Below are 27,475 nucleotides of genomic sequence, written 5' to 3'. Positions count from 1 at the left end.
TGTATTGTTCCAAATATCCATGTTCTTGTTGTTCACACTGTCTGAGCTACCGTTGAATCCTGAAAACTATTTCATGTTCCTGAGGAGCAGTCATGCATTAGTTAGAATGCACTGATGGAGAGCGGTTCTAATATGGAACCTCACCTGGGGAGTGAGAGCATAGCCGCGGTGGATGACAGGCAGCCTGAGACTGAGATTGTTGAGATCAATAGCTTCCCTACTCCAGAACTGGGCAGTGATCGTCAGATGGCAGAAGAAGCAGCCAGCATCGAAAGCCAGGAAGATGGTGAGATGGTCGACGTTGAAGCACAAGATTCGTGCAAAGGCTCCAGCGGGTCAGCATCGCTCAATAGCCATGAAGCCAGAATAAAGATTGATTTTGAGTTCCTGTGGAGGTTGCGAAAGTATCTGCTGCTTCTTGCTGTGCTAGCTGTTAGTGTCACATACAATGCTGGATTGAACCCACCAGGGGGGTTTTGGACAGATGACAGCCCCGGCCACCATGCCAGTGATCCTCTCCTTCCATCTAAATTCTTCCAGCGATATGAATCATTCTTTTACTGCAATGCAACAGCCTTTGCTGCATCTCTGGTCTTAATCATCTTGCTTTTAAGTAGGAGTGTGGCCAATCAGCATTTATGGCTTCGTGCGATGCAGCTTACCATGATATTGGACCTCTTTAGCCTTATGGGGGCCTATGCTGCAGGGAGCTGCAGAGCTCTAAATTCTTCTGTTTATATATTCGTGCTAGTTTTCGCTGTTTTCTTCTATGTTTGGATTCATATTTTAGTATTCATAAAGGTGGTTCCAAAATGGTTAAAAGAGGTTATACAGACATTCATACACAGAATTGTAGAGAAGCTGCAAACACTATCCATTTGTCACGTCCCTGCGGAGCAAAGAAGCAAACAAAATGAGAAGGAGGAAATCGAGGAAGCTCGTAAGTTTATATTGATGCTCTCAACTTTTGCTGCTACTATCACATACCAAGCTGGAATGAGTCCACCTGGTGGCTTTTGGGCTGAAAACGTACATGGCTACCGTCCAGCTACTTTTGTTCTTCGCAGGCACAACCTTCTCCGGTTCAATATTTTCACCTGTTGCAATGCAACTTCTTTTGTAGCATCTCTGGTCACAATCATATTACTTCTGAGCACAAAATTGAGCCGACATGGTATAAGGACTCGGGCATTGTTTGCGTGTGTCATAGCTGAATTGTTTGGCCTGATTGTTGCTTATGCTACAGGGAGCTGCAGGGATGTTGCAACATCAGTGTCGGTGATCCTCATAATTGCTGTGGTTTTAATCTGTGCCTTGATCCTTGTTATATTCTTCCAATCCAGAGCTGTAACTATGTGGATCAATAATGCAGTGAAACCTGGATTTGACAATGTTCTGAAAAAGCTTTCATGGCCACGGGAAAACCAGTTATCACATGGAAATCAAGGACCCTTGTCAAGTCCTCCACAGGATGCAGATCATGGAAATTTGGGTGAGGAAGATGCGAAATCTGCGCCAACCAGTGATTTGGATAGCACAAAAGATAACATAAACACTATGGCTAATCAATTTCATGATCAGAAAGACAATATGATCATTACAGCAGTACACTCTCCATCTGCAGATGTGCCAAGTAGAAAAGCTACTATGCCAGAGCAGAGCTTGTCTGACCCAATTTCAGCACTTGGTGATGTGACACTATCAGCTAATATGCTTGAAACTGAACATAATATAGGCAAGAGCCAGATGGATCGTGATGAACAAAATCAACTAATGGTTGGTCAACATGATAGTTCAGAGGTTGATGGAGAAGTCAGACAGTCTGAGAATGGCACAATGAACAATAATCAAGGCACAAGGGATCAAGATAGAAGCAGTGATGACACAGAGGAAAATCCAGATGATGTTTGTCTTAAGAAGTCACGCACATACCTGTTGCTTCTTGCAGTTCTTGCAGTGTCCTTAACATATCAGGCAGGTCTAAATCCACCAGGTGGCTTTTGGACATCGAATGCCCTTAATCACTTGGCTGGTGATCCCATCCTTGAGGATAATTACCATAAGAGATACCTTGCTTTCTTTTATTTCAACGCGACTGCCTTTCTAGCTTCCCTTGTCATGCTCATTATGCTCCTGGACAAGAAGATGAGCAAAAAGGTTATAAAACGCCGTGCATTACAAACGGCAATGATAACTGATTTACTTGCTCTATTGGGGGCCTTTGTTGTTGGGAGCTGCAGGGAGAAAACAAAGTCCATTTACATATCAGTGGTGATATTTTTTGCAGTTGCATATGTTCCTCTTCATTGTTGGGCATTAATATACATAGTCCCTGAACGGTGGACACAATGGTTTACCCAGAGGCTACATCATGGAATGGAAGAATCCCCTCGTGTAGGTGTAGATAATGATGCAAAGGCTGCTAGTGAGAAGGACTTGGAGCGGAGGCGCAATTTGCTTCTCATTCTTGCTGTTCTAGTAGCAACTGTCACATATCAAGCTGGCCTGAACCCTCCAGGTGGCATTTGGCCTGATGGGAATTCTAATGGTGGCAAACCTGGCAATCCTGTTCTTCAAGACAGCCATCCAGAACGCTATGATGTTTTCTACTATTCAAATGCTGTCTCATTTGTGTCATCTGTGGCTGTTATCATACTACTTATTAACAGGGAATCGTGTGAGCATGGAATCAAGTCCTATGCACTGCGTTTTTGCTTAATAGCTGGTTTGCTTGGTCTCCTGATTGCTTATTCCGCAGGAAGCTTCAGGAAAGTAAAATCAATAGGTTATCTCATTATCATAACCTCTGCTGTTCTCATCTGTCTTTTAACTCAAGTTCTTGTGCTGTCATCAACAAAAGATGCACTACAATGGCCAGCTTGGTCAAGGAGATGGTTGCAGAATATTTTTGGGCTTGGGGATTCTAAAAAGTCACTAGAAAGTCCAAGTCAGTCAAAAAATGAAAGTAATGTTGTGCAGTTGGTTCCCTTTGTTGATGAAGAGAAAGAAAAGAGGCATAAGTACTTGATGCTGCTTGCAATTCTTGCTGCATCCATTGCTTACCAAGCTGGTCTAAACCCACCTGGGGGTTTCTGGTCGGATGACAGTCCAGATGGCTACAAAGCTGGCAACCCAGTCCTTAAGGACATACACTCCAGGCGCTACATGGTTTTCTATGTCTCTAATTCCTTCTCTTTCATGGCATCTGTTGCTGTAATCATGCTTCTTCTTATTAAATCTGTCAGAAAGAATAAGGTTCCACTTCAAGCATTGTTCTTGATCATGATACTGGACCTGTTGGCTCTGATGATTGGTTATGCAGCTGGAAGCTGCAGAAAGGTCAGAACATCAATATTTGTCTTCATGGTAGTATGCTGTGTGGTGCTGTACCTTGTGATTGTAATTATTTTATCAAGTGGTATTGCAAAATGGCTGAAGAAAAGGAAAGGTAGGTGGCCTCTGTGTTGGAGATGTCCTCAGCATGATAATGCAACAGAATAACAAGGAGATGAACAGAATGTTGGATCAATGTTTTGAAATTCCTTGATCATTTGGTTCAAGAAATCAAAAGGACAGCAGTAGGTGGAGGTGCGGTATGTCCTGTATCACATATAAGTTGTTCTCTTAGTCATTTTGAGTAGATCAGTGTGCTTGTCCTTTTGTGTTACTTGTTGAGTTGTTTCCCAGGTTTGGCTAGGGGAGCAGTAGTCCCACTGTTTCTCATTTGCCAGCCCCATTCTTTTACTTCCTACTGCTACGATGCACGAACCTCTTGCAAGTTCTTGAAAGGAGATCTTTTTTGGCAGTGTTGTGACCTATTTTGTATTTGAGATGAAAATCGTGCATTTGGTTTTTGTTCAGCAGAACGGCATCATCAGGTTCTATAATTTGTGGCAACAAGATCTTCACTCGCTCCCTTATATTTCAGTTACTATTAAGCTTTGGTTGTTTAGTACTACATCAAACAAGCGAAAATAATTGAATTTCATTTAATTATACACAGCCTTCAATATTGTTCAACCATCTTCAGTTAGATTGTACCTTAATGTAGATTTATGGGCAAGATTTCATTGGGATAAAACACCGGGGAGATGGCCGGGACGGCGTCAACGTAGATAGGACGGAGGGAGTATTATGGAAACCAATCTAATCTCTATCTCTAGTTTACTAAGAAACCTCATCCCTTTACTAACTAAATAATTTGACTTATTCATAATTTTTCATGTCTAAATTAGTACATGGGCCTGACCCTGGCCCATAACACCAGACCTCTCTTTTCGAGCAGCTTGTCCTTGAGCTGCTGCGTGACCTTGGGTGCATGCCTAAATGGTTCACTAAAAAGACCAAAAGAAGAGACCGAAGATATAGAAATAAGATTATTTTTTTTAGTTTTTTATATAATATTTTAACTTTTTTACGATTAATATTTTTATTCTTACTAGATGATAAAACAAATAATACTTTATGTGTGACTAATTTTTTTACAAATTTTTCAAATAAGACGAATGGTTAAACATTAGACACGGAAAAACGAAAAATGAAGTTATTATGGGACGGAGGTGGTAGGATAAGGCCGTATTCGTCTCAAGGGCTAAGTTATCTAAACCCCTCGTTTTGCATGTTTTTCGAACCGCTAAACGGTGTAGTTTTTATAAAAATTTTCTATAGGAAAGTTGTTTTAAAAAATCATATTAATCTATTTTATATTTTTTAATAATTAATTAATTATGTACTGATCTATTATTACGTTTTCCACGCTGGATAACTAACTCTCCCCACTCCCCACTCGACCACTCCCGAACAGGGCCTAAGGCCTTTTACATCTTGGCTTGTAAAGAAAAATAAACCTAAAATGATAATCATGGATTGCCATGTTATACTCTTGTTATTAGGCTTAGATGCGCCGCATCCATAAGCTCAAAGAGACAAGATAGTACCACGCCAGGTCCAAATCCTAGCTAAGCCGAATTAACCAAATTGTCATAGTAGGACAATTTTACACATGAGCTAGTAATTAATGGACCTTGATGACACCCTTGGACGGTCATCCAGAGTTCATGGCCTTGGATGGACAAAGTCAACCCATGCTGGCCCAAAGTCGAGCCCAGGACAGTTCCCACTGAATCGTCCATGCATTTCCCAATCTTTAGTAGTTTTGACACAAAATGCAGTGTTGCAAATTTTACTAGAGTGAAACTCAAATAAGCCTTGACAATCGTCTTGGGTCTGCACATCAGCGTAAATAGTGATAATCTGATGCTCTGGAAATGTGGGTGACTGTCCACAGCACAAAATGAGTCAGAAGAGATATCTGAATATCTGATGACAGTACAACGGGTATATATTGGTGGTGATTATTGGCCGTGTACATCCAACTGGATGTAGAGGCTGGGTTCATCCCATTTTCTAAAAAGGAAAAATATTGGTGGTGACGCGATTCAGTTGTCTTTACTATTGTGCTGTACCTTGCTTTGATAAATCTTCACATGTAGATCAGGGTTTTGATTCGCATGTAGATAGAACACACTGAAAATCCAACCTTTTTTTTGCCGGGCCGACCTAACTGGCCACTGGGCCGGCCAAATTTTCAGAAAATCCAACTTATCTTGCGTTATAACTCTTAGAGTGTAGTCTGGACACAATATTTTTCTTCAGAGTAATCTCACTTTGGTTGTTCATGGACCATGTTCCTGCATCCACATTCATTAAATGCAAAAGGTCATACTGATGATTGCTATAGCAATATGAAAATTTGTATAGGGGATATCTGTGTGGCCAAGTGGTAGATCCCTGGGTTATGTTACAAAAGCCACAATTTCAGGTCCCAACCCATCCACAAATTCCTTATTAATTCAAATTTAAAGATAGATAGTTTAGCTTGTTTAGTTGCCAAAAAGTTTTGGCAAAAGGGTCACGTCGAACGTTTAACCGGATATGGAAAGAGATTTTCGGACACGAATGAAAAAAAATTCAGATTAAAACCAGGAGACGAATCTTTTGAGTCTAATTAATCTGTCATTAGCACATATTGGTTCCTATAACATCTCACGATTTACTCCATAACTGTGTAATTAGTTTTAATGTTCATGTATATTTAATACTTTATTTAAGTGTTCAAAGATTCGATGTGATGTTTTAAGAAAAGTTTTTGGAAACTAAAAAAGGCTATTTCCTATGCTTTCTCGTTCAATATGGAGTATACTTGCACGGATTCACCAAGCAATTATAATGAATCTTTGAGTACATTGCATCGGTGTTGCCACAGTTTGCCATCTTCGTCACAAAAAGAAAGAATCGTAGCCATCTAGACCCTATATGTACGACAAAACTACTATACAAATGTGACCTGCAGTCCAGTTTTCGTTTTCACTCGGGGACTTTGGATCTAGTGACTTTCGGATCAGTGATTTTTTTTTTAATTCTTATTACGTTGGATCTTTGTACGTTAATTAGGAATATTAAATATAGATTAATAATAGAACTAATTATATAAATAAAAGCTATTTCATTAGACAAATTTTTTAAACCTAATTAATCTATGATTAGCAAATGTTTACTGTAGCATCACATTCGCTAAACATGGATTAATTAGGCTCAATAGATTCGTCTCGCGAAATAGTCCAGAGTATAAGGTAAATTTTATTAATAGTCTGTATTTAATACTTCTAATTAGTGTTCAAACATTCGATATGACAGGAAAAAAAGTCTGTAAGGAAATAAACATGGTCTCAATTTGTAAATTAGGAATTGTTATTTGTTCTCTCTTATACAAAGCTCGTTTTATTTGGCTAAACTCACGGATGGACATATGTGGCTAGGCGTCCACAATTGCTGCTTAATTTACCCCAAGCTTTGAAGGACCCCACATTAATCTTTGTTTCACCCCATGGTCACATGGCTGTGTTTATCTGCTGATCAGTATAATAACATCCAAAGCCTATATGGTTACAAACAAAAGAGCCAAGCACATGCAGACCCTGATCAGTGCTAATCTTCAGACAGCAATGACATCCTCCACATATGTCACAATTAGATTCAGCAAAAAGATATCTTTCAGTTAACTGATACTGATTCAGATATCAGATTGCAGGCATGATTTGCGAGGAGAGGCATAAGCTAGCTAGCTGGAGAGGATGCATGCAGATTATATATCTTGACGAAGATCTCTGCAAAGATCATGGGCCATGACCCTTACACTCGAACTGCTGGAGGCTGCTGCTATGCCGGCCCTCCGTGATTGTGACAACCAACCTGCTGGATGGCAAATTGGAGCAACTCTGGTCCAACTCACTGGACCGTCTCTTGCCGGGAGCATCATGCGTTATCCTTTTCTCTTTTACAGAAAATAATTTGTGTTTTTTATTTGCATCTGGAGGCGCTGAAAACTTTGTTTCAAAAAAATTATATCGACAAAGTGAAAATTTATAAAGTACTTGATCCGTTTCATAATATAAGATTTTAGCATTGCATATAGTTTTTTTACTATCCTTAACAAAATATCTCAAGATAACATCATTTTTAGTGTAAAACGTGCGGTATCTTGTGATATCTTAAGGTACATTGTACCTTGGATATCAAAGATTTGTACTAAAATTTTTGGTATCTTGAAACACTTTTCAAGGATGCTAAAAAACCCATGCATATATTCATATGAATGCTAATAAATCTAGACATGTGTACAAATTACAAATATTCATCGATGGGATTGATCTAGGAGACTAAAAATACTGTAGTACTCATCAATTGTTGAAAGTTGACTTGCTCGCTTATTTGTTCTTTATTCTCTTAATAAAATAAAAGATGGGTTGACAGATATCATGAACAAACAAGGGATAGTGAAAGCTTGGTGTCACCTTTGATGTAATTAGTTGAAACCAATAAAAGCTTTCATTATCTTAAAAAAGTAAAACTTTGGTATGGACAAATATAGGTATTATCCTAAAATTCTAATGTGGAATGCCGTTTTGCCCTATGCTTTCTTTCGTCCTCCCGAGTCCTGAACTTGTCCTTAATACTGACCTGAAAATAACAAAGATACCATAAAATTTACTACACTATGTGTGTTTTGCAATTGGATATTAATTATAATAGGTTATTATATACTCCCTCCGATTTTTTTATTTGACGTCGCTGACCTTTTGATCTACGTTTGACCATTCGTCTTACTGAAAAAATTGACTATTTTATTATGATTTGGTTTATTACTAAAGTAACTTTTAAGTATTATTTATAATTTTTTATATTTAGATAAAATTTTTAAATAAAACAAAGGGTCAAACGTAAATAAAATGGTCACCGACGTAAAAAAAAAACCTTAAAGGAGTATATTTATGGGCCTTTTAGGAATAGGTTGTTGTTGGGCTTGTTTTTTTTCTCTCAAAAAGTTGAGATCCGTTGAGCATGAGGGTAGACGGATATTGGCAAACATTATTTCTGCATTGATGGCTGCTGATATGGACATCGAAGTGCACTCATAGCATATCGAGAACTGCTATCAAACCTGCACACATTTATGTGTGCAATAACTCTGCACGTTCAAATTTGGATTTTTTAGATGAAATTTGAGCTCTGCAGTTTCAAAATTCTTGGACTCGTGTGTATCTTGCCTCAAATAAAACCACGGTGCTGAATGAGAGAGAAGTGTGATGTACTTGGTCCATACGGCCAAAATAGGATTCAAAAGATTCGGAGAAAAGACAGCAATTTTTTTTTCACGTTTAGCCTGCCAAATTCTGACCACGTCTGGACAAATTTTATCCTGGCAGTATTTACAGTCACAGGGCTTCTTTTGGCTCATTAGCTGTGAGCATTTAGTTTTGATAGAAGTTTTACTACCCCTAATGTTTTTTTACCCAAGGTCTCAACGGAGAATGTAGTACAGTCACTGCAACTAACCCTGAATTCTCTGCAAATGCTCGTAATATTTGCATCTGTAAACAGTTACAGAGGCTGTACAAATAGTGGTGCTTGAGCCGTGTACATCGTACAACCGTCCTATACATTATTGGCTGATATGTACCAGTCCAACTAATTGGTTGATCTATAAGGATGGGCATTTGTTAGACTCGTGTGTAATCTAGGGTTAGCTTTTTTTTTTAACAAAACAAACTAAGTTTCATGATAAAATAAAATTTAGTTCATTAAGTTAAAATGAAGTTAACTGTAAAAAAATCCATGGATCAACCTATGGACATCCCTACTTGATCTGTACTGTTCTAGCTAAAAAATTAATGTATCATAGTATTATTTATGTATGGTTTCCATTTGATTTGTCTGAATTGTTGCGTTGGATGCTAGGAATTATCTTTTTATAGCATGGATAGATTATCAAGCAAATGGTCACCTAAATATGCGCAATATATTTAAAAGTGAGTTTGGCAAATAGGGGAGTAAATCAAAAGGATTAAATGCAAATGTGATGGAAATAGAGCTCTCCAACTTTGGGTCATCTTTTGGCATATTAAAAGAAAAAACCCAACGATATATTTACAAATAAAAAATAATTTATAAATAAAACTTTTATATACATGTTCATAGCGATCTAAAAGTCGAAACTGAAAAATAAACTTCAATGAAAAAAGCCTCAAAATTAACTTTAAATTTAAAAATTTAAATTTTAGGTTATAAGCGCAACCTCAAGTAGTTGGTGTTTACTGCAGCAGGGACTCCAAAGTCCAAACGTGCCGGCTTTTATTCAATCGATTTGAAACTTAAATGCATCGTGCCGAATTGATTTGGCACGCCGTAAGCCTCAAATTTGTGCCTCACATCACACTGCAAAATAGGTCTTGTTTAGTTCCTAAAATTTTTTTCCAAAAACATCACATTAAATTTTTAGACACTTAAATAAAGCATTAAATATAGATGAACCAAAAAACTAGTTGTACAGTTACGGAAGAAATCTTAAGACGAATCTTTTGAGCCTAATTAATCCATGATTAGACATAAGTGCTACAGTAACCAACATATTTTAATAACGGATTGATTAGGCTCAAAAGATTCGTCTCGCGGTTTCTAGGCTAGCCATGAAATTCGTTTTTCCATTCATGTCCGAAAACCCCTTTCGACATCCGATCAAACATTTAACATAAACATTTGACATGACACTTCTCCTAAAAACATTCTCAGTCTAAACGCCCCCGTAAACGAGCTACCGACAGCAAGATTGAGGGCAGCAATGTCATTTTGGGATAAAATCCGCGCAAGAGAGAGGTGATCATCACGTCTACATCAAGCCGGAGCCCCCAAATACTATGCAGAAAGCGATCTGGGTACGATTCTACATCAAATTCCAGTAGTGTGTGTGTGAGGGAGGAGAGAGAAACCTGTCACCTCTCTCTCTCCACCACCACGGCACCACCACCTTCCCCCGCGGCAGAGTTAATTGCTATTTTGCCTACGAAACCGAGCGACTTCGCTAAAATAGCCACGGAACCGTTGGCTTCGCTAAAATGACCTCGTATCCACTGATTTTGCGTTAGAATGGCCATTTCAACTATTTTTATTTCACAAAAATCAGAGTCAATCAGTCAACACACACCAAATTACCCCTGAGTGAATTAGCACTTCATTTACAATTTCTCACTCACTCTCTCTCGCTGTGTCTCTCTCTCGTGCGAGCGTGTAGGCGACAAACGGTGGGAGGAGGCCATGGCCGGCGTCGACGGCGCGCCGCCGGCCACTCCCTCGCCAGCGAGCGGCCTCCCTAGCGCCGGCGGTCAATCCCCCCGACGCCCCGCGCCCAAGGCCGCCCCCCTCGCGCTGTCACGGCACACGTTGCCGGCGCCGCCCTTCCCCGATCTGCGGCATGGGCGCGCGCCTCCACCACCGGCCGACGCCGCGACGACCCCCGACGCCGACCACCGCGAGCGCCCGCGCCAGTTGGCCCCGGCCCCTCCCGAGCTGCCACCTGGGCGAGCCCGACCGTCGACCGGGCTGCTACCCGACGAGGCGCCGACGACCGACGCCGCGCTGGCGTCCGACGCCGCGGCGCCATGCCTCCCCGACGCTGACGCTGATTTGTGCCCGCTGCTGCTTGCTGCTGGAAGAGAGGAAAGCAGCAGCAACACCATTTTTCAGCAGCCGCAGCAGTTTTCAGCAGCAGTTTTGGGCAGCATCAACACTTCGATTCCTTTACAATTTGGTAAATATCGATGCATACTTGACTTTATTGCGAGTGATTCTTTTTGAATGTATGACCAATTTAGGTGTGACTAAGCATGAAATTTTGAAATTGCTTGATATCCTAGGTGCATTGGATTGCATAAATGAAAAAGATGTGCACGATGGCATGGAGAACATAGCAAGTGGTGATGATGCAGAGTATGGACCTATTCATAGCGTGTTTTTTTTGTTTTATTTCCAAGTTGAAGTAAGATGTATGTTTTCTTGTTGCAGGGTTAGTTTGACGGTTGTCCCTTTCGATGGGCAATCACATGTCTCAACCGGTGAGGTGGGTGTGCAGCCACCATTAAACTTTGTTGATTGGGACGCTTTACAAATTATTGAATCAATAGATAATGAAGTTAGATTAGAAGTTGCCAGTGATGAGCAACTCTATGCTTTATTGGGTTTGAGAGGCGAGGATGAGAGGGAAAAAATGATAGGGAAGCTTGTGGTACGCGAACTGTTCATAGGTTTCCTAATATTGATGTTGGATTTGATGGTGCTGCTATTCTTGTCGATGATAACATTCTAAATGAGAGGGCTATTGACTATGACCCAGATAAACCGGTAATGCAGCTAGGGGCATTATTTCCCTCTATGGCAGAGTTTAGACTTGCCGTTAGGACATATGCCATAAATGAGGAGTTTGAGCTACATGTTGCAAGGACTAAATCAGACAGGCACGATGGATATTGTCGGGGGACTAAAGATTGTACCTGGCATGTCCATGGACGGCCAGAGCGACGTGGTGGTGATACCATCATTGTAATATTTTTCTCTAAACCTTTTGTTTATCAAATCTTTGTGGTTAGAACTATGTTAGTCTCATTGTTATATTTTTTTTTGTAGGTTTCTGCATACAATGGTGGACACACATGTACATCTAGTATGAGAAGAAAGACAACAACTCCTAGTGCCAAGTGGGTGACATCGAAGGCCGTCTCTATCCTCAAGATGACTCCTCATATGGGTGTAAAGGAATTACAACTAAAGTTGCAGGATGACTTTAAATGCACTATTGGATATGACACAGTTTAGAGAGGGAAGGAGAGAGCAATGGCAGAGTTATATGGTAGTTGGGAAGAGAGCTTTGGCCTTCTTTATAATTGGAGGGCTGAAGTAATGAAGAAGATGTCAAATAGTGTCATTGAAATTGACGTGGTGGTTGAAGACGGTATGCCTCATTTTCGTAGATTTTTTTGTGCACTTGGTCCTTGCATCGAGGGTTTTCTAGAGGGATATAGACCATATCTCAGCATAGACTCTACTGCACTTAATGGTAGATGGAATGGTCATTTGGCTACTGCATGTAGTGTTGATGGTCATAATTGGATGTATCCTATGGCATATGGTTTCATTGACTCTGAAACATCAGATAACTGGATTTGGTTCATGACACAACTGCATAAAGTCATAGGAGATCTTCCTCTACTTGCAGTTTGCACTAATGCTTGCAAAGGTCTAGAATTAGCCGTTAAATATGCATTTCCCATGGCTGAACAAAGAGAGTGCTTTAGACATCTCATGGATAACTATGTTAAAAAATTTAGTGGTGCAGAACATATGTATCCTGCAGGAAGGGCTTACAGGAGAGAAGTGTATGAGTACCACATGTCTAAAGTCCTAGAAAATCCAGATGTTAAGTATTATTTGGATACATATCATAGTTTGAAGTGGATGAGAAGTGGGTTCAATCCAGCCATCAAATGTGATTATGTCACCAATAATATAGCTGAGGTGTTCAACAACTGGATCAAAGACATCAAGGACTTGCCTGTTTGTGAGCTTGCAGACCGGTTGAGGGAAATGATCATGGTTTTGTGGTACAAGAGGCGAAAGATTGGTCAACGACTTGAGGGCAAGATACTACCAGCTGTCCTACATGTCTTAAATGCACAAACTAGGGGGACTTGGTCACTTGAGTGTTGTGCATGGTGATCATTACGCCGCACAAGTTGTTGACATTAGTACCACTAGTGCAAGACATGTTGTTAAAGCATATCTTCATGAGTGCTCTTGCGAAGAGTGGCAACACACAGGTAAGCCATGCCAGCATGCTTTGGCTTTGATAACTGCACAACCACTAAGAGATGTGAAGATGGAAGACTTTGTCCATGAGTACTACTCTGTTGAAAGGTTCAAAAATGCTTACAAGAGATTGATCCAACCACTCCCAGATAAATCCCAATGGCCAAAGGTTGACCTATCTCATGACCTAGGTGCTCCACTTGGTAAAAGAAGTGCTGGCCGACAAAGGAAAAATAGGATAAAGGGTGCTCTTGAGGGTGGTGGTGCTACGAACAAAGCTAACAACGAGGGAAAGGAGACTGAGAAAGAAAAGAAAAGGATTAAGGGCCCAACCAAGTGCCAAAAATGTGGAGGATTGGGATATAGGCAAAGCAGCTACAAATGTCCCTACAACGGAATAAAGAAAAGGCTTGTGCTCCAAATCTACTTTACATATTATTTGTATTGCCTTTTTAGTGAATTACTTACTTATATGTTGTTTTGCAGGAAGAGAAAACCTAGGAAGAATACCACTAAAGCTTGGTTCCCTGCTGATATAGGCACACCAACATGAGACACCAATACAGATGGAGGTCCACATGACGTTTCAATAGAAGAGGGTCCTTCTATGCTAACAAGAAAAACTTTAACTATGGTCCACATGTTTGTCATTACTAAATATTTCACTTTACACCAAATGAAATGTACATGTAGGACACTTGCTACACATGAGGAAGGAGGTAGCTCATCTCAGCTCAACCATGTCTCTTCAACTCTTACCCAACGACCAATTCCACGAAAGAAGGCTGCGAAAAAAATTACTCCAAAAAAGAAGACTCAACTCGATAAATGACTATTAGACATTATTTTTCGCTTTGCTTCTAGTGAATGAATGAACTATGTGTATGTGTAAATGTGAACGGACTATGTGTATGCTTCTAAATATTGAGATCTCTTAAATATTTGGATGGCCTATTTAGATGGTCTGTGTATGGTTCTAAATTGCATTATGCCTATGATTGATGCCTGAGATGGATGTTTTGTATGCCTGAGATGGATGTTGAAAGTAAGAGAAAAAATGATCTTCATACATGCATTTTTTCCAGCTGCTGCTGCTGAAAAATGCTTCTGCTGCTGCTGCTGAAGAAATGAACTTTGCTTTGCTGTTGCCTATTACTTGGTACAATCATTGCTCAGTTCTGCATTTTATCCAGCTATTTTGCAAAGGATCATACATGCATTTCTTAGAGAAAAAGAGGTACTGATACAACAAACTAACCAAAGGCTTAAATTTATACAACAATTTCGCAATTTCTACTGATACAATAATTTTTCTATTGCTGTTGTTGCCCAAAACTACCAAAACTGCTGCTGAAAACTGCCGCGGCTGCTGAAAAATGGTGTTGCTGCTGCTTTCCTCTCTTCCAGCAGCAAGCAGCAGCGGGCACAGATTAGCGTCAGCGTCGGGGAGGCATGGCGCCGCGGTGTCGGACGACAGCGCGGCGTCGGTCGTCGGCGCCTCGTCGGGTAGCAGCCCGGCCGACGGTCGGGCTCGCCCAGGTGGCAGCTCGGGAGGGGCCGGGGTCAACCGGCGCGGGCGCTCGCGGTGGTCGACGTCGGAGGTCGTCGCGGCGTCGGCCGGCAGTGGAGGCGCGCGCCCATGCCGCAGATCGGGGAAGGGCGTCGCCGGCAACGTGTGCCGCGACAGCGCGAGGGGGGCGGCCTCGGGCGCGGGGCGTCGGGGGGATTGACCGCCGGCGCTAGGGAGGCCGCTCGCTGGCGAGGGAGTGGCCGGCAGCATGCCGTCGGCGCCGGCCATGGCCTCCTCCCACTGTTCGTCGCATGCACGCTCGCACGAGAGAGACACAGCGAGAGAAAGAGTGAGAAATTGTAAATGAAGTGCTAAATCACCCAGGGGTAATTTGGTCACCATTTGTGTTGACTGCTTGACTCTGATTTTTGTGAAATAAAAATAGTTGCAATGGCCATTCTAACGCAAAATCAATGGATACGAGGCCATTTTAGCGAAGCCAAAGGTTTCATGGCTATTTTAGTGAAGCCGCTCGGTTTGGTGGCCAAAATAGCAATTAACTCCTCGCGGCAGGAGTGCCCACAGCAACCTCCCCTCCCGGGGTCAAATGCTCGGCGGCTCGATCCGCCTCCTCTGGGACTCTCCTTGCCGCCTTGGTTTCTGGAGCCCTGGAGCCGGCGACGGCTGTGTCCGTCGATCCCTCCCCGCAGGTTTTGCAAGCAGCCCGTTCTTGGCGAGAGGTGAGAGTGAGATTTCGAACCCTTCTCTTAGATTCAGTTCTCGTGCTCGTGTTGTTTGTTTCTCTCTGCATATCTGTTCTTTTCTCCCCCCATTGCTTTCTTTCTTTTTCTGTTTTTTTTTGTCTGATGAAACGCGTGGTTCTATGATGCCCTCTGCATTTCTGCGGAAAAGATGAAAGGGGGCACCTTTCTTTTGGCGGTTCTTGCTTTTGCTCATCTTTTTTTTTTTTTTTGCAGGAAAGTTTGCGTTTTGATGTGACTGGTAATATCAGCGGCAGCCATTGCTATCAGCTGCAACTTTGTTCGCGCGGCCACTCGAGGAGAGCGGGGGAAATGTCGTTAATCTGCAGGAAGGCTGTGCCTGCTTTCATCCTCCATTGCTTGGTTAAGTTTTGGCTGCAGGAAAATCGAAGGTGCTAGGAAATAGGGAAACACCTTTCTCTCTTCTTTTTGTAGGAAAAGATGGCACCTTTGATGGGACAATCCATCTTTGCTGATCCCTAGTATGGTTGTTTATTCCAAAGTAGGAGTGATAGTAGTAGATCTGTAGAGTTGTATGATTGCGGTTAGTGGGCGGTTGGACAGGTTCAGTGTTTTCGACATGAACTTTGTGATGCCTCTTGAGCGAGCTTAGATAAAATCATTCTTCAGTTAGCATTCAGTTGCGAGTTTCATTGGGTTGGAACTGTGGGAGGTTGATGGATCTGAGTGTGCAGGTTGGTTCTTGATTATTTTGGTTTTTTGGGGATGAACACGTCTTGTTCCTCGAGTGGTGGTTTTCTGTATTTTTAGGCGATTCTTTTGTATCTGTGCAAGCTCCAATTTATTAAAAAACATTGTTGCTCTTTGCAGATTTTGAAGGCAAGTGCATTCTTCAGTGGTACGGCTCAGCAGCAAGCATAAATCTTTGATTGGCCAGTAGTGTTTGTGCAATCTGATCTGATATACCCATATCAGTTGTTGGAGCAATGGCTTAAAAAACAATGCCTCAAGAGCCCCCAGGAGTTCCCAACATCCAGTCACTGAAACTGTGCTCTCAGAATGATTCCTCTCTGCAGACAACCAGTCCGAGTAAACAAAGTGCATTGGTTCCCGGAAGGTCAGCTGAATCAAGCAAATCGAATTCTGACGTGGTATCAAAGGAGCAGAAATCAACTCAACAACAAAATGAGTCCGTCGATCTTACAGATGGAAAGGTTCCTGCAGAATTAATTGAGGGTAAACTGGCTCCAGAGAGTCTTGCAGATGAAGGAAAGGATGTTGTGGAAAGTGGGATTACGAACGGAAGCTTGAAATCATCTTCAGCGTTAGGCAAGGGGTATGGTCTAGCAAGTGGAAGTGGAAGTGCCAGGTTGGTCGGAAGATCTGAGACTGGAGAAAGAGGTTTCAGTAGCAGCAGATGCAGGCCGAGCACAAGCAGTGATGTCAGTGATGAAAGCTCATGCAGCAGCATCAGTAGCGTCACCAAGCCTCACAAGGCAAATGATTCACGATGGGAGGCAATCCAGATGATCAGGACTAGAGATGGAATCCTTGGCCTGAGCCATTTTAAGCTATTGAAGAAGCTAGGTTGTGGTGATATCGGCAGTGTTTATCTTTCAGAACTAAGTGGAACAAAGAGCTATTTTGCAATGAAGGTTATGGACAAGGCATCACTTGCAAGCCGCAAGAAGTTGCTTCGAGCCCAGACTGAGAAGGAAATATTGCAGTGCCCAGATCATCCTTTTCGTCCGACATTATATACTCATTTTGAGACTGACAAGTTCTCATGCCTAGTTATTGAGTTTTGCCCTGGTGGAGACCTGCATACTCTTTGAGAGAGGCAGCGTGGCAAGTACTTTGCAGAACAAGCTGTCAAGTACGTCTGATTTACTCAATGCACATGACACATTACTGTCTTGTACTCTTGTAGGTTTCACTATATTTTCCATAGCTGTTTGTACATTATGGAATACACAATCATAAAGGGTTATGGCTTGCTTTAAGTTAGTAACTGCACAATGGATGGATTATAGTCAGTGTGTGAGCTGATTGCGATAATAATTTTGTGTAAAATTTTAATGTGAAGTCAACACATGCAACTTTTTCTGTATAATTACTATTCGCTGCAGCTTGCATCCGCATTCAACAGCTTAAACTCAAATAGAATGAAGGAACCACAGTATAAAAAGTGGCATGCATATCTTTGTAATATTTATTCTGTTTCATCTACTTGAATTCGTTTATTTCCAACTTAATTTATTTGTATTGAACTAAGATGGTAGCATACTAAACTAATATTACATTTTCTTCTTGGTCGCAGATTCTACGTGGCAGAAATACTCCTTGCTTTGGAGTACTTACACATGCTTGGTATCATATATCGTGATCTCGAGCCTGAAAATGTCCTTGTCCGTGAGGATGGACACATCATGCTATCCGACTTTTTTGCCGGTTCGGCTGAAGAGCCGACCAATTTTCATTAAGATTAGGGGAAAAAAAGAAGGTTACAATACAGCAGCAGGCTGCTGGGACCGACTAAGCGCCAGTTCAGAACCTAAACAGAAAAGAAGACAAAAGCTGCTACTTAGCTAGCACCCTCCTGATTGCTCTTGGAAAGACCAGCCACAGCTTGATTTCATCCCTCACTTCATTGAAGAGCCGAAAAGGCGACTGGCTCTTTCCATCGAAGATCCGGGCATTCCTCTCCTTCCAGATCAGCCAGCACATCATGACGAACAAGGAGTCGAAGGATTTCCTGAATTTGGATGGGAAGATCAATCTCTTCTTCAGCCACCACCTGTCCAGTGTGAATATGTCGTCACCCAGCAGTTGCATTGGCACTCCTACCCAGCTACGCCAACAACGCCACACTGCATTGGAGAAAGGGCAGGTGACGAATAAGTGGATGCAATTCTCTGGCTGAATATCACAGAGCGGGCATAATTGCCTGTTAGGCCATCCCCATTTCTCTAAGTTGTCTGCGGTTAGACATCGTCCCTTGATTGCCAACCAGGCAAAGAATTTAATCTTTGATGGCGCTCTAGTCTTCCATAGCAACTTGCCCCAGGATGTTCTTTCAGAGGCCATGAAGAACTTGTATGCTGAAGATACTGAGAACATCCCATGCCCTTCCAATGGCCAAACCATTTCATCATTCACCTCGGGCTGAAGTTGAACATTCTGGAGCACGTCGTAAAGTTTGAGATATTGTGCAATGGCTTGACTCGAGTGTATTCCACGGACTGCTTTCACCCAGTTATTCGCAGTTAGGGCCCGCTGAACCGTCATGCTCGGGCGTTTGACACTACTGTAAAGTTCTGGCATGGAATTTTGAATTGACCCAAAGGTTAGCCAATTGGAGCGCCAGAAATTTGTGGCAGCACCTGAGCCCACTCTTGCTTTAGTGACTGTGAGGCAGATGTCTTCAAGGGCTTTGTTGTTCTGATACCTCCAAACCAACGTCCACGGCCTGTCTCCTTGAATCCGCTGAAGAAAGGACCATTTCAGCCTAAGTGCTGCCCCAAAAAGCGAGATATCCCTCAGACCGAGGCCGCCCAGCTCTACTGGCCTACAGACCAGGTTCCATGCCACCAAGCAATGTCCACCATTTATGTCCAACTGACCTTTCCAGAGAAAGCCTCTACATTTTCTGCTAATCTCTTTTGCTGCCCAACTTGGGATTTCCAGAACTGAGAGAAGGTGTAGAGGCATTTCTTGCAAAGCTGCTTTGATCAGGTTAAGGCGATCCCCGGCGGATAGGAGTTTCGGTTTCCATCCACTGATCCTTTTGGCGAATCTGTCCATTAAGTACTGAAGGTCTTGCTTTGTCAGTTTCTTGGTGGAGAGAGGAAGGCCAAGGTACTTGATCGGCAGGTTTTCTGACTTGCAGCCAAGAGTTTCAGTGATCAACTGAATTATTCCCTCATCGCAGCGAATTGGGACGATCGAGCTTTTAGACAGGTTTGTACAGAGACCTGTAGCTCGTCCGAAAACACCCAGGAGCTCTCGCACTGCCACTGCGTTCGCTAGAATAGACGGGAAGAAGAAGACGACGTCATCTGCGTACATGGAGACTGTAGGCAGAATATTTCTTGAGTCCACTTGCGAGATAACCCCTCTGTTGCAGGCCAGCTTGGACATCCTATAGAGTACGTCCATGACTAGTACAAACAGTAATGGAGAGAGAGGGTCTCCCTGTCTCAACCCTCTCGCTGGTTTGAAGGATGAGGTTTCCGATCGATTGAGAACTATTGTTGTTTGTGCTGTCAAAAGCAGTGATCTTATCCAGGAACACCATCTCTGCCCGAAACCCCGCGAAGCCATCATGTCAAGCAAGAAAATCCAGGAAACCGAGTCAAATGCTTTTGTGATGTCGAGCTTGAAGAGGACCATCGGTATGTTAGATTTGTGTGCCCTCAGTGTCATTCCCCTTACAAAGAGAAAGTTTTCATGGATTGCTCTCCTCCGGATGAAGGCTGTTTGGACCGGGGATACCAATTTGTCCTCCTGGAACCGACTTTGACCTCTCCCTGCGATGTGCAGTGAGCCCGACACTGATCAGATCATCTAACCCTGATGCCGAAGCACTTCGGAAGAACAATCAGGCGTATTGTGTTCAACCAGCTTGCGTGGAGCCATCCTGCATGATGCAGCCATCTTGTGCCACCCCCACAACATGCTTTGGTCCCCGGTTCTTCTCCAAGTCAAAAAAAGATCGAAAACCGAAGCCTGAAGTTGTCAACCAGGTCAGCCCATGGCCTGAGCTCATAGCAGAACCTAGTGATGCACGCTCAATGTCATTTGTTGGTACACACGAGTACTTGGCCCCGGAGATTATCAAAGGTGAGGGTCATGGTATGTTGTGGACTGGTGGACCTTTGGTATATTCTTGTATGAGCTTCTGTTTGGAAAGACACCTTTCAAAGGTTCAGGAAACCGGGCGACGCTATTCAATGTCATTGGTCAGCTGTTGCGTTTCCCTGAATACCCAGTTGTGAGCTTCTTAGCAAGAGATCTAATTAGAGGCCTACTTGTCAAGGAACCCCAGCAAAGATTGGGGTGTAAGCGTGGTGCTACTGAGATAAAACAACATCCATTTTTTGAGGGTGTAAATTCGGCATTGATCCGCTGTGCAAGCCCTCCAGAGGTTCCTAGGCCTGTTGAGATTGAGAGGCCTCCAAAGCAACGTGTTTCAACATCTGAGTCTGCTGCTGCCACTTCTGATGCTGCCTAGAAAAGCAGTGATAACTATTTAGAATTCGATTTCTTTTAGGATTAATAATTTTTTTCCATTTGTTTTCATCATCTTGAGTAGGGCTTTCACATGTAGTGACTTGCAGATTAGCATGTAGATTTTTGTTTCTGTCAACCTGTTCTGATTTTCCTGAAGTAAACTTGTGGGCATTCAGATTTATATTCCTCAGCAAAGTTCTGAAGTAGTTAATCTTCAATGAGTCGAACGAAGGCCACCAGTACTTTGTGGTTTGTGCAGAGCTAGCTCAGTTTTGTGTACCCTGTATTTCTCATAGTAACTACTCAGCAATTATTCAGTTATTTCTGTCTGATGGAGCATTTCATGTTATTGTCCTTGCCAACTTCTAACTGCAATTGCTGAATACTCCTAACTATGTGCATGAGCTGAAAAGCTTTCAGTATTTCAGTGAGATGTTTCACTGAGTAGTGCTTGATCCAGAATAAAGTAGGTTAATCATGTGCACATTTATACTGATGACTTCATGTAACTATAGTTGTTCAGTAATTGACTGACAGCAGTTTATGTACATCTCGGTATAACTCACTGGTGTGTACTGGAATTAGCATATGTGCTAATCAATAATTGTTTGTTAGTGAATGATTGGCTGACAACTTGACATAGTCATGTGTTCCTCTCCCCTATCCTGTCTACAATCAGGTTTCGATTTTACGCATCTAGGGCAAATTCCTTTTTGGAGTAATAAATTCTCACATGCATATGTTGCAACCTATGATCAATGATAAGTGCTCCATGCTAGGGTTGCCAGGTTGACAACTGGAGCTGTCTTTGTTTTATTGCTTGGTCTTCTGGCAACACATGAGGAATTGCAGGATATTGTCTGTCCACTTCCTGCAATTTCCATGTGGTGCTAGACATCACTATCAAGCATAACTCTAAATTACACAAAAAATGCTGGAAATATCTCATATGATAAAATAATAATCTTTTGTACAAATGAACAAGAGATTCAAGATCACAACATTGGTGAAACTGTTTCTGTACAAGCCTTCTGTTGTCTGAAGATGCTATGCACGCACTGTTCGATATCTGCAAAAGTTACTGAAACAGCAGCCATAAAAGTAAGATCAAAATGAAAAGCATTTCAAATATTTTGTAATTTTATTTCTCTCATTGAGGTTAGTCTCGTTTTTGTCATCAGCGGCAGCTCCAATATTATGATTCGTTGCAGGTGACATTGGTGTTGGGCTGACAGAGTTATTCTTGTTATTTACAGGAGCAGGTGAAAGCGGTGGTGTTGGATCAGCAGTTGTCGCGGTTGTAACTTCTTTGTCATCACAGACAATCTTGACTTCACAGTAGATTGGTGCGTTCTTCTGAACCTGTCCTGCTATTGTGCTTCCTCTCTTGAACCTCCTGAATGAATTCAGACAAATTCAGGATGTACTTATGAAATGCAAGATTTTTATTGAAGTTCGGTTAATTGGATGTTGCATGGTATGTGGATCTTACCGCAAATTGGATTTTGAAACCCCCAGAACTAGTTGTTTTACATGAAAGACTGGGATGAGTTCGAGGATTGCATCAGCAACATGATCGCTCTCGATTAGGTGCACATCAACATTAACCTGAAGATATGACAAGAATTATAATAATTGACTTTATAAACGTGCCTTGCCGATACAGCTCAAGTTGTTGTATGAGCTCAGAAATGTGAAGATCTGATGCCCACTAGTTCACCTGAAAGTTGCGGCAATGGTCCAAATATTTTTGCAACATCACACGCCTTTTTGATCTCTCTTGGTTCATGTAAGTTTCTACCTGCTCTGGCCTTGCTTGGCTCTTAGGCATCATTCCTACTATTTCAGAAATCCAAGGAGACATACGTCAAGTACTCGAGTTCATTCATCAGAATATATGCATCAACTTAATAATGTTCAGACTTAAGAGCTCAGATATAATACAGTCGATCAGTCTTCAGAGAAAAACACGGTCAGAAATTTTGTCCATTCTGATGGTGACAGCAGAACTTCAGAAATATTATTACTTTGTCAGTATCAGGGCCGATCCCAAAATTTTCGGCTGGAGTGCAAGCAGTATTGCTCATTGTTATTGGGTCCACGTATTAATGAGCAATACTCTAAAAGTATTCGAACCTTTTTGAGCTAGGGGAGAGTTGCACAAAAAGGATTGAGGTACATTTTCAACAAAATATTGAACATCTACTTCAGTGTTATGTTCTTAGAGATGATATTTTGGAAAGGATAATCTGACAAAATAATTCCCTTGAAAACAACTAATTTTGCAAATCCATTCTCCTCCTTTCCCTCTATCAAATGTTCAAAACTCAAAACCAATTTAAAATTAAAAAAAATGTCATGGCAAAAAAGCTACTAGTCATGTTTTCTGTTGTATACATGTGTGGGAGTAGCATTATTTAACAACAATTCAAGCTTTATGGAAAAATTATGAATTCACCATGAATATAATGTCCAAATGAAAAAGGTTTTGAATATAGATTCGTTGCTAGGTGGAAAACTCCCCCACTAATGACCCCTACTGCACATAAGAAGTGATAGAAAATAAAACATCACATTCATTTCAGAGGAAAAAAAACGAACTTCGACTTGTTGTTGGACTATAGCCTAACAGAATTGTGTGTTTATGATTTCCTCATGTAGCCCCATCTTTTTGCTCATACTTATGCTTATAAACCAAAATTTAAATTTTTAACATTAAATTTAGAGTAGATTTAGAGTTTTTTTTTGTCGTAGTTTATTTTTTAGTCTTGGCTTTTAGAACTCTAAGAACACTAAAAAAAATTTATTGATAAATTATTTTTTTATTTACAAATATACTGCACAACCACCCGTAGTATTTTTGACTGTAGTAAGGTATCTAGCCAAAAATAAAGCTATGCACAATATATCTGTCTGTATATATAAGATACTACCTGTTTTCGAAAATATAACTATTTTTTGTTACAAATGTAAATGAAGCCTATGTCCAAATCATTCATAGCTAAACATAACTACATATTAGATACATAATATATATCTCTTTATATACTAGGGCTGCGTTCGGTAGCTGCATTAGTTACCTTATCTCTCTTGTTTTTCATGCGCACGCTTCCCGAACTGATAAACGGTGTATTTTTTGCAAAAAATTTTTATAGGAAAGTTGTTTTAAAAAATCATATTAATCTATTTTATATTTTTTAATAATTAATAATTAAATAATCATGTACTAATCTATTACTACGTTTTCCGTGCTGGGAATAAGTTACCTTATTCTCCAATACCAAACGCGGCCTAGATATATTACCTCTGTCCTAAAACATTGTAATTTTTAGCTATGTCCATATTCGTAAAAAAGGTTATATTCTTCTACAAAATGAAAATATAGCTTAAGAATGACCTGTCTGCATCATCCATCAGTGAATTTCTGTGCGCGTCTACTAGCAGAGCGGAATCTCACTGTGCTCATATGTTCACACTTCAGTGGAATCATAGCAGAGTAGTACAGCACTCGCCCTGCTCACGCCGGCATCTCGTAAACCTACCATCATACAGTATATTGATATCCCTACTCTACTGTTCGCCATCCAACATGTATACTCGTAATGGGACGCATTTGTACCGGAGTAAAATTAGTTCTATCACCTTGAAAGACGTTGATTTTAGAAATATCACAAGGGATCAGGCATAATCTCATCAAATCTTTTGCAGCTTTGGTCCAGTATCCTTCTTCTCAAAGGATTGTCCAGACAAGCCTTTGGTTGGTGATCAATCCAGAGTTAGCATGAACACTCACCTAAACCCAACATCACATGGGTGGCATTGTTTGTACATCTCCATGCTGTCAGCATCAGCTCTAGAAGCCTTTTTTTTGCTGCAAGGTTTGCGAAGGGGCCAAAATATTCCTGACGTAGGGCGGCAGGAGGCCCACAGAGGCAGTAGAATGGAGCTACAGCTTGTGACAATGCCAGCTTTGAAAAATTCAGTCACAGACAAATCGATCCCCCCAAAGCTAGTCCAAGAACTTGACCTTGATTGCAGCAATGCAGGCCAATCTCCAACCAAAAAGATTGCTGGGACCCAAACGGTGATCTTACCAATTATGAGACAAGAACAGTCCTTGGAATTAACCATGCACATGATCAATTTGTCCCTCCATTTAATGATCTCTCTAATTTAATTTTCCATATGCACTAACTAGTAAACATCACCCTTCTAATCAAAGAAGCTTGCAATCACAAGTTCACAACCAAGAAAACATATGATAATTCTTAGACTAATCAACCAAGCTTGTAGCAAGAAGTAGTATCTTCTGATATTAATGGTCTCATGAAGCATAAAAATTATGTGCTGCCAGATTTTTCTTGAGGTAAGTATGAATGGCGAGAAAGATCTCAGCTGGTTGAAACAAGCAAAAGCGAGTATGCATGGTCGCTTACATGCGGTGGGGATGCTGATGACGACGGGGAAGACGTGCACGAGGTAGACGAAGCTCCGCGGCGAGGCCAGCCGCCGGAGCGCCCACGACAGCGCCTCCATGCTCGACCCGCCCTTGCCGACCGCCACGTACACGTCGGCGGCAGGAGGAGGGGGCGGCGGCCCGGCCGGCTGCCGGTGTTGGTCATCCTCCATCTCCTCGATCTCCCACGTGCTGCCATTGTTAATCTTGTCGTCGTCGACTTTGCCGCCGCGGCTCTTGCCTGGCCGGTCGTCACCGCCGCCGCCGGTTATCTCGTCGTCCTCCACGGCGTCAACGACGCCGCTTCCGCCTCCTTCCCGAGACTCCTCGGCCATGTGGAGAGAGAGGACAGTGTTGATGCTATGCAGCTAGCTAGCAAGGTAGCTATGGCGATCGAGACGACGACGCAGCAAAGGAAGACGAAGGGGAGGAGGGTGTTGGTGACCTGATATGATATGACGAAACTCCTGTAGCGAAGCTGGAAGATGGGCTTGTGTGCGCGTTTCAAGTTTGACTTTTTCTCGGGTACTAATTAAATATTACTATTAGTGTGGTACGATTATTTCATGTTCCCATAATTAATTCGACGTTTTCGTATATGCGAAAAATGTCCTGTTTACGGATACAATTAATGGATTAATTATTCAGAAACTCATAGAACAGTCGTAAGTACGTATGTATGTAGTGTATAAATACGAGAGAGACTGTGAGAGAACCAGATGGTTGGACGGATGGATGGATGAGAACTAGGTTTCCTGAACTTGACGCAACAGCGACTGTACAAACTAAGAGCAAGGTCAATAATACAGCCTACAGCCGGCTATACTGGTTTTCACGTCATTCTATAGCCAGTATTACAACTAGCTGGTATAATAAGTTAGCTATTACGGAGAACACCTCTTAATAAATAAATAATAAATAATAAATGCATGTATAACTGTGTATGATCAAAAGAGAAATTAATCTTTGTGGCTATTTGTGTGTGTTGTGACATGAACATACATTTATATTAAAAGGGCGATTCTCATCAAATGCCATAGGAAAGATATAGATCTTGCCACAACTGTATCGCTCCTTCAATAAATTGAAATATTGCATGAATAAATAAATATGCATACATCAAGAAAGCAAGGAGGATCGAACGAAACAAAATCCGCAAGAGAGGAACAGAAAAAATCCGCAAAAGAGGAGGTAAATCCGCAAATCAATAACTAAAGAATCATTTCTTTAGTTATTTGCTTCCATCAATGGAAGAAACCACGAGATGGCAAGGATCTGGTAGGCAATGACGCACGCATGTTTCAAGCGGAGGATCTGACGGGTGGGAGGTATCGATTGAGTGCAAGAGGAACATGAGCTGTGCGGGCATCGATCCAACCGTGGCGGCGGCGGCTCTTCCATGCCATGCGCCATTTTTAGCGGTGGCGGAGATCAGCTCGAGCGGAAGAGTGAGTTGCTTGTGTTTAAGGGATGCGAGATCTAGAGCGAGCTAAGCGCAAGAGAACCACATGGGATCCATGGGATTCGGTGTGGCCCCACAAAATGTGATTTTTTATCGGCAACATCAGCTGCATGCGAGCGCATCGCTCGGGGAAGACGATAGATTAGTCGTTCGCTTTATTCTCTCTCCTTTGTTCTCTTCCCACCACGTAAGAATTTGATGACATGGATTATTTTGTAGCCTGCTGAGTAGGATCATTGTACATGCTCTAAGGCCTTTGTTTAGTTCCTAAATTTTTTTTCCAAAAACATCACATCGAATCTTTGAACATCTAAATAAAGCATTAAATATAGATGAACCAAAAAAACTAATTGCACAGTTGCGAAAGAAATCTTGAGACGAATCTTTTGAGCCTCATTAGTCCATGATTAACCATAAGTGCTACAGTAACCAACATGTGTTAATGACGGATTAATTAGGCTCAAAAGATTCGTCTCGCGGTTTCTAGGCTAGCCGTGAAATTTATTTTTTCATTCGTGTCCAATAACCCCTTCCGACATCCCGTCAAATATTTGACCTGACACTTCTTCTAAAAATTTTCTAAATCTAAACACCGCCTAAGACTTGCATCCTGTATTTATGCACATTTATACGTACAGATGATTTAATTAGTCTGTCCAGGAACACACTGAATACATAATCAACCTGCACATTAGCACATATATTCACTCCTCTATGTGATCTCTTCAGGAAGACACGCTCTCGCAGCAAAGTTCACAGAACATACATACATGTCATATGCATGCTCGCTGTATCCGACGAGTAATTATACTCACAAATCGGCTGATTAACAATCAGATTAAGCTTCTTGACACAGTGACACTGGAACACGTATGGTATGTCCAGAGTATTATACGGAG

At 41.7% G+C, this 27,475-nt stretch overlaps 3 protein-coding genes and 1 pseudogene across 3 annotated transcripts; 3 read left to right on the top strand and 1 right to left on the bottom strand.

The window, feature by feature from the left end:
• On the top strand, window positions 1-3,909 carry LOC102721652. Its single transcript, XM_006655945.3, has one exon. It carries the CDS (start codon window positions 115-117, stop codon window positions 3,499-3,501), a length of 3,387 nt encoding a protein of 1,128 aa, XP_006656008.1. The 5' UTR covers window positions 1-114; the 3' UTR covers window positions 3,502-3,909.
• Window positions 3,910-12,222: 8,313 nt separating this feature from the next.
• LOC102714198 lies at window positions 12,223-13,747 on the top strand. The gene is made up of 3 exons (XM_040524923.1): window positions 12,223-13,024; window positions 13,206-13,560; window positions 13,681-13,747. Exons 1-3 carry the CDS (start codon window positions 12,223-12,225, stop codon window positions 13,745-13,747), a joined length of 1,224 nt encoding a protein of 407 aa, XP_040380857.1.
• A 2,665-nt stretch (window positions 13,748-16,412) lies between these two features.
• Window positions 16,413-20,796, top strand: LOC102721370 (annotated as a pseudogene).
• Window positions 20,797-21,577: 781 nt separating this feature from the next.
• Window positions 21,578-25,583, bottom strand: LOC102721086 (U-box domain-containing protein 35). The gene is made up of 4 exons (XM_006655944.3): window positions 25,095-25,583; window positions 22,379-22,497; window positions 22,151-22,266; window positions 21,578-22,054 (listed from the first exon to the last, which is right to left on the bottom strand). The coding sequence occupies exons 1-4, from the start codon at window positions 25,447-25,449 to the stop codon at window positions 21,766-21,768; spliced, it is 879 nt and encodes a 292-aa protein (XP_006656007.3). The 5' UTR covers window positions 25,450-25,583; the 3' UTR covers window positions 21,578-21,765.
• Window positions 25,584-27,475: the final 1,892 nt, after the last annotated feature.

This window comes from Oryza brachyantha, chromosome 6 (genome assembly GCF_000231095.2).
Source record: "Oryza brachyantha chromosome 6, ObraRS2, whole genome shotgun sequence".
NCBI classification, from domain to species: domain Eukaryota; kingdom Viridiplantae; phylum Streptophyta; class Magnoliopsida; order Poales; family Poaceae; genus Oryza; species Oryza brachyantha.
Note: the sequence above shows the minus strand (reverse complement) of the source record. Positions and strands in the feature narration are given on the sequence as shown.

What these genes read in the sequence shown, in the direction of transcription:
- LOC102721652 (XM_006655945.3), top strand. Translation starts at nt 115, where the DNA reads ATGGAGAGCGGTTCTAATATGGAACCTCACCTGGGGAGTGAGAGCATA.
- LOC102714198 (XM_040524923.1), top strand. Translation starts at nt 12,223, where the DNA reads ATGGCAGAGTTATATGGTAGTTGGGAAGAGAGCTTTGGCCTTCTTTAT. An exon ending in GATTGGTCAACGACTTGAGG is followed by an intron (nt 13,025 to 13,205) that starts GCAAGATACTAC and finishes GGCAACACACAG; the next exon opens with GTAAGCCATGCCAGCATGCT. An exon ending in TGTGGAGGATTGGGATATAG is followed by an intron (nt 13,561 to 13,680) that starts GCAAAGCAGCTA and finishes GTTGTTTTGCAG; the next exon opens with GAAGAGAAAACCTAGGAAGA.
- LOC102721086 (XM_006655944.3), bottom strand. Translation starts at nt 25,449, where the DNA reads ATGGCCGAGGAGTCTCGGGAAGGAGGCGGAAGCGGCGTCGTTGACGCC. An exon ending in CATCAGCATCCCCACCGCAT is followed by an intron (nt 22,498 to 25,094) that starts GTAAGCGACCAT and finishes TTTCTGAAATAG; the next exon opens with TAGGAATGATGCCTAAGAGC. An exon ending in GTTTCAAAATCCAATTTGCG is followed by an intron (nt 22,055 to 22,150) that starts GTAAGATCCACA and finishes GAATTCATTCAG; the next exon opens with GAGGTTCAAGAGAGGAAGCA.